General features: G+C 30.5%; 1 protein-coding gene across 1 annotated transcript in view; it reads left to right on the top strand.

The window, feature by feature from the left end:
* Positions 1–481: 481 nt before the first annotated feature.
* The window catches only part of LOC119828227 (sodium-coupled monocarboxylate transporter 2-like), a 10,153-nt gene continuing 3,926 nt past the window's right edge, over positions 482–6,708 (top strand). The window contains exons 1-9 of the mRNA XM_038350331.1: positions 482–699; positions 1,377–1,501; positions 1,840–1,992; positions 2,323–2,542; positions 3,135–3,405; positions 3,487–3,575; positions 3,661–3,769; positions 4,646–4,807; positions 5,726–5,907. Coding sequence (XP_038206259.1) covers positions 482–699; positions 1,377–1,501; positions 1,840–1,992; positions 2,323–2,542; positions 3,135–3,405; positions 3,487–3,575; positions 3,661–3,769; positions 4,646–4,807; positions 5,726–5,907 — 1,529 coding nt within the window. The remainder of the gene's footprint in view (positions 700–1,376; positions 1,502–1,839; positions 1,993–2,322; positions 2,543–3,134; positions 3,406–3,486; positions 3,576–3,660; positions 3,770–4,645; positions 4,808–5,725; positions 5,908–6,708) is intronic.

Below are 6,708 nucleotides of genomic sequence, written 5' to 3'. Positions count from 1 at the left end.
GCCCCATTCCTCAGGTATGTTTCACACAAATTGTTTGAATAACACACTACACGCTAAAGTCCATATTTGCAAATGTTATTTGTGTAATACTACGTAATAATTTGTAAATAGATTAATCATACTTAAACACACATTATGTTCAAACAAGAAAGAAATGTTTTAACGGTTAAAAATCATTTTTGAGACGTGGAACTACAAAAGAAATAAACCATAAACCTATTGCTAAATCTACAAGACAAAATACTTCTTATAATTTAAACGTAAGAGGTTTTTGTTCGTCTAATCTTTCTAATTTCAAAATTTAAATAATGTGTACATAAAGCCAGGTCTCAACCAATCCAATTAATTATGTTTGCGAATAGATTGAAAGATCCCATTTTATCTGAACATTTATCTTTTTGTACTGCTGTTAGGATAGCTTTGATATCAGGCTATTATCAACAAAACCGTTAATGAAGAAAGTACGTTATAACTTATAATAATGGCGCTCTCCGCGAAAATGAGGAATTTTACTGTTCCCGTTTCACCTATTTATTTTAATGTGGCGGAATATTGTTTGTTTGGGATAACATTGGGTGTGATTATAGGAATTATATTTTATTTTGTATTCGTTAACAATAAATACAATACTGTATCCGGGTTTATATTTGGCGGGAAAAATATGTCCACCGTGTCTGTGTCTTTGGCTCTTATTGCGAGGTAAGTAAACTCTTTACTTGAGTGTTAATTGAAAATTTGTAATTTTAACTTAAATGTATCTTGTGTTCTCAGTTTTCACCCACACTGCTTATTTATTTCGAAGTTTTTACCTGCGTAAATGAGTGTTTCCTTTTAATCCTTATGTTGACAGAGGAATCGTATCAGTATAATAAGTAACATAAATTACCCATTATTACAACATCCGTGAATAGGTATATGAACCGTGCATATGCATTTAGTAAAATTCTGTTATTTTAATATTATAAACAGACTCTAATTTCATTTATTGGTATAGATAATAGATTTTAAAATCAGTTTAAACATAGCTCAGACTAAAATTGTTTTTATGTATGAATAATGAAGAATGTAAATATACGAATAGATATAATGTGAAATTTAAATCTCGTTAAACAATTACTCAGTATTTTAAGATAATGTTAGCAAATTATTATTAAGAGCATGAATGAATTATGAGATATGACAAAATATGTAGAAATGAATTCTTTTCTATCTTTCTATCTGTGAAATAAAATGAATCGTCAGTTGTTAAACATCTTCCTCGAATAATTTCTTACCCACAGAACGTAAACAATGAGCGACATAAAACCATAATTTTTGCAATTTATATTTTTTACATACAATTATTTTATGTACACATATTTTTTACATATTTACAGTCATTTAACGAGTATAACATTACTCGGCGTGCCCGTAGAGATATATTTGCGTGGCACACAGTACTGGGCGTCTGCATTATCACTTATCATCGTCACCCTCTTAACAGCTGTCATCTATTTACCAGGTAAACATTTTGCACGTTGTCTGCTCTATCGCAACATAAATTATTATGATATAATATATTATGATGATTGAGTAGCTGCATTAAATCAATCAGTATTTTTATACTGATTAATTTAGTGTTTGAATTTTGTAATTTTATACACACGTTCATGTACACTTAAATGATAATCTACTTATAAGTTATGGCGAGACTGTGGTCAAACTGTATTATTTAGCAATGAGATTTAAACTAAATTATACATAACTGAAGTAAAATTATGAAATAGATAACAATCACACAATGTAATGTTTAAAATAAACATATCCATAAAGATTACTCAATGGATTTCCCTGTTTCAGTTTTCCACAAATTACAGCTGTCCTCCAGTTTCGAATATTTAGAAATACGATTTTCTACACACACACGGACGATAGCGGCTGTTTTATTTGTCATTAGCAAATTAATGTTGTTACCAATCGTGCCTTATGTACCTCTTATGGCATTTAGACTGGGTAAGAGTAATGAAATTTAAAATTATGTTAAATGGATTATATTAATTCTTTTTTTTTTATTACTAATTATTTTGTAGTAATAGTTAGTGAACAATTGAAATCTTACATACATATTCAAAATACCTACGTCAAATGGTAAAAGTTTATTTTGAATCCGAAAATACGTTGACATCAAGAAAGTAATATTTTAAAAGAAAAATGTACACCAGAAAGATCTAAGATTTTTTCTATGTTTTCCACATACCCTTACATATGCTACATTAACCTTAATATTAACATTATACAAACATGTTGTATGATACTTCAATTCTATTATTATTATTTTTGCAGTCACAAATCCCCTTGCAAGCAGAATAACAGCAGTCACATGTGTAGCCTGTTCCACGTTAATAGCAGTAGCGGGTTTACGAGCGATCATTAGTATTGGAATAGTGACAACGTTCCTGGCATTAGCTGGCACCGCCTTGCCAAGCGGTCTGGCTCTCTTGCCGATGGGCTTTAAGAAGATGTGGGAGATTGCTGACCATGGAGGACGTTTGGTGTTGTATGAGTAAGTGTTTTTGGACTTCATTGAAAGTCACTTTTTGGTTCATTAATTTTATTGAGTAGCAAAGAGCCATTTTACGTAAACACTTTTGATGTTATGTCAATGTATTGTTCACATTTTTCAGAATTCTTCAAAATATTCTGTTATGTTACTGTACGAGTATAAATTGCGTTTTATAGATGTTATTAAATCTTTTTTTAGGACCACAAATAGCGCGTAGTAAAAGAAATGTCATAAAGTACAATAACCTTTGTTGCATAAACATTCGTAATAGGAAAACATTGATAATCTTAGACACAGTATTTATACGCTTTACTTTTATTTACTTGGTCTTTACAAAATTAACATCATATAAATTACGAGTATGTTGTCATCGCTTAATAATGATGTCCTTTTATCTACCCGCTAAATAGGTGAAACCTGATTTCTTCGAGCGTTAATTAGTTTTCCATCTTAAATGAGACCCTATGAGCAATGGAATCAGTAATAAATAACCATACGTCCATTCATCTCCACCCACATCCACAGTTACTGTATTAGTGTCAGTGAATTTGGTGTAATATGACGTGGAAAGAAATAAATTTCACCTTTTCAGTCCAGATCCTGAATTGGCCCATCACACCTCATTCTTCGTCGTGACCTTAGCCCTCAGCACCAACTGGTTGTGGAAAGTGGCTCTAAGTCAGTCTTCATTGCAGAAACTTCTAGCAGTATCAACAATATCCAAAGCCAGGATTTGCTTAGCAATTTCTTGTGTGGGAGTAATTTTAATGAAGTTATTGTCATGTTTTCTTGGACTTACGCTATATGCTTGGTTTGCTGGTTGTGATCCATTGTTAACAGGCCAGATAAAAAAGCACGAGCAAGTGAGTTATTGTGAAAATCGCTTATTTGTAATTTGGGAATAACATTTGATTTTTTAAGGATATTTAATTAATTTGTTGCAGCTGGTACCACATTTTCTTAACAATTTAGCTACAATGTTTCCTGGTATTTGTGGTATCTTTATCATCTCTATATTTAGTGCAACGACTGGGTAAGTCAATCAAATGTTTTGATTAGTTCCTGCTTTTTTGCAAAAAATTATAAATATTAAATGGCTATAGCTATTTTCCTTTCAGATGTATAGCATCAATAATAAATTCTATTTCGGGAGTGTTATTCGAAGAATTCATTAGACCATGGATGCCACAGAGTACGAGTGAATTGGCCTGTTGCAAAATAATGAAGGTATGAAATATATTTAATTGTCGAAATCGATAATCCTTTTATTAATTTAGCACATAAAAATATAACATTCTGGTAACATCCTACGATTGCATATTCAAATTTGTTTGCATGTTATATTATAAAAAGAAAATTAATTCATTTCTCATAAGGAAACAAAATTGGATAGTAACAACATACAGTTATTGTCAAACAGTTAGTTAAAATATTTATTTTAGCACTATTGACGTCAACATCTACGGATTAGCAGTATCATTCTCGGCACAATATAATCTTTAACTGATTGCTTTATGGTTTCCACGAGACGAGTAGGGTTGTTTTATCTTTATTGTTGTGATTGGATTGTTCTAACATCTTTGCCATATGTGCAATATTGCATGGATTTTTGTATGGTATTATAGTAAAGTGATTTAATGTCAAAATTTCCCTGTATCTTAAATTTTTTATTGAGTTGCCCCAGAAGTCATGTCCAACTTACGAGGTTGAGACATGCCATGTCTTGGGCACGTTATAATATGTTTAATAGATTATTGTAGGAAATACGATTTTTTTAATAACAAACATAACTTTTATTTAAATTTTTCGGTTGTTATCAACTGCAATCGAACCAAAGTCAGTTTCAGTTTCAGTTTATGTCCTAATTTGGTTATGTCAGCTATCTATTTATTTTTTACTTTTTAGCATGACCCATGTATTTACACCGATCGCGGCTTTCCAAAACTAGGCTAGATTGGATGACATATAAACATCTAAACAGAACTCATCTTCACAAATTACGTGACATAACATAAGAAACATGATTACTATAAAAGGTAGTAATTACACTTTCAGCACTATACCAATCAAATTTATATAGATATTTCATTTATATTCTTACAGCTTCTTTGTTTAGTAGTAGGATTGTACTGCGCTGGTGTTGTGTGGACAGCTAAAGAGCTGGATAGACTACAGCATGTGGCTTCAGGTGTGACTGGAGTTACTGCTGGCACTCTACTTGGCCTCTTCACATTGGGCATAGTGTCATCAAGAGCTAATTGTTCTGTGAGTGAGGATATTCATTAGAATCTATGATATGTTTTATACATAGTTCGATGACAATTATGTTGACAATTTAAATCATTACGTGATAATATTTCTTAATGTGTTACATTGCTAAGGAGCCGCTGTAATTATGATATAGTTGAATATCTCAAAAAATAAATAAATTAATGATGATGAATGTATGTCATTTGATAATTTAAAGTACTGATTTTCATGAAGTAACGGTAATTAAGGTGACGTTAAATTTTATGAAAATATTATTTACATAAGAATTTATTATGTTGTGAGTATAATCATAATCTAATTATTTTAAAATAATCATTATATTCAGTGGCATCTATGAAGATCTTGTGAAAATAAAAATCCATCGAAGATGACATCTATGTAGTTTAAGTGAAAATTATTATAATTTACTGCAAAGACATCCTATTATCGTAGTGTGTCAAAATATAACAGATGGCGCAGATATTAACTATGTAGATCTTGAGTTGCACAATAGAGGGCGTTTGAATAAAGAAACGATAAACGTTTTTTTATGATAAATAAAACGCGGTAAAAATTACCAATACACAACATAGTGCATGGTAAATATCTTGGTAGATTGATTATTTGATTTTAACTTATAGTTAAAAAAAATCTCCAGTCATAACTTCTTTGGATATAAATGATAATCTATGTTTGCTTATGATGATGATTTCCTAATATTTATATGATTAGTTGCTTTGTTTCTATTAGGAGTTATATATTAAGCGTAAGAACCCATTGACTATTTCATTTTTCCTAATCATAAGCGTTGCTTCTACGATAATAAATTCGTAATTCCTCTTACCCAATAATGAGACTTAATTTTTAACGAACACAAAAACATAAAGATATGATTTATAAAGACTCAGCGATATGACTTTCTTTTCCTTTCAGGGAGCTCTAAGCGGATGCCTCTTAAGCCTACTTCTATGCGGGTGGCTACTCATAGGAGCTGAAAACGCGTTGGCTACGGGAGCATTGACCTTCCAGAGGAAACCATTGCTAACTTCAGGCTGTGGGAAAGCTAATTTCACACATGTTTTGGTGAATGTGACGACAACTGCGTATAGTGCAGCGTTAGTATTTTCATTAATTTAATATATAAGTAACAATAATTTATACACTTACAAAAAGTTGCAATAAGTATTTAATATGTAGTATTTTCAATTTATGCGTTTGATAAGGATGTAATTTATTTCTTTTTATCCATAGTCCAAAAGTGCAAAAATTAAACACTGCTTCATAAATAACAAAAATATATATAGAACATATATATGAATGTGTGTTATGGAAATTTAATGTTATAAAAAATTATCTCATCTGTGCTTGCTGAGGCATATAAAGCTTTTAACCTAAATTAGGAATGTTAATTAAGATTATTAAGACTTTTAAATTTATGAGTTGTGTTGTACTTTGTTGAAGGTTTCGTCAATTTCACTTGAAATAATTAATTATTTAAAGATTAATTAATTATTTATACTGATAATGCTTTTCAGATCAAATTAATTTTCATATAGACACTTTTATGTGTATTGTAATAATATATATTATCGTGATTGCTTTTTTATCCAATTTAGTCTTGTTTAATACCAGCTGGCAGTTATCTTACGCGGATAATTAGAAGATTTGTTGAGCAACAATTGAAACCTTCTCTGAAATAAAAAAAATAAAAAAATAAAAATGATCTGAAGAAAAATCGGTACTATCGTTCACATGATTTCGCATTATTCTGACATTATGGTTTGTAGATCTCTACTGTCTCTACTAATATTATAAATACCAAAGTAACTCTGTCTATCTGTCTGTCTATCTGTTACGCTTTCACGCCTAAACCACTGAACCGATTCTGATGAAATTCGGTATGAAAATAGAACTGA

Source organism: Zerene cesonia, chromosome 7 (assembly GCF_012273895.1).
Source record: "Zerene cesonia ecotype Mississippi chromosome 7, Zerene_cesonia_1.1, whole genome shotgun sequence".
Classification (NCBI taxonomy): Eukaryota; Metazoa; Arthropoda; class Insecta; order Lepidoptera; family Pieridae; genus Zerene; species Zerene cesonia.
This window is presented reverse-complemented; position numbering and strand designations above follow the sequence as displayed.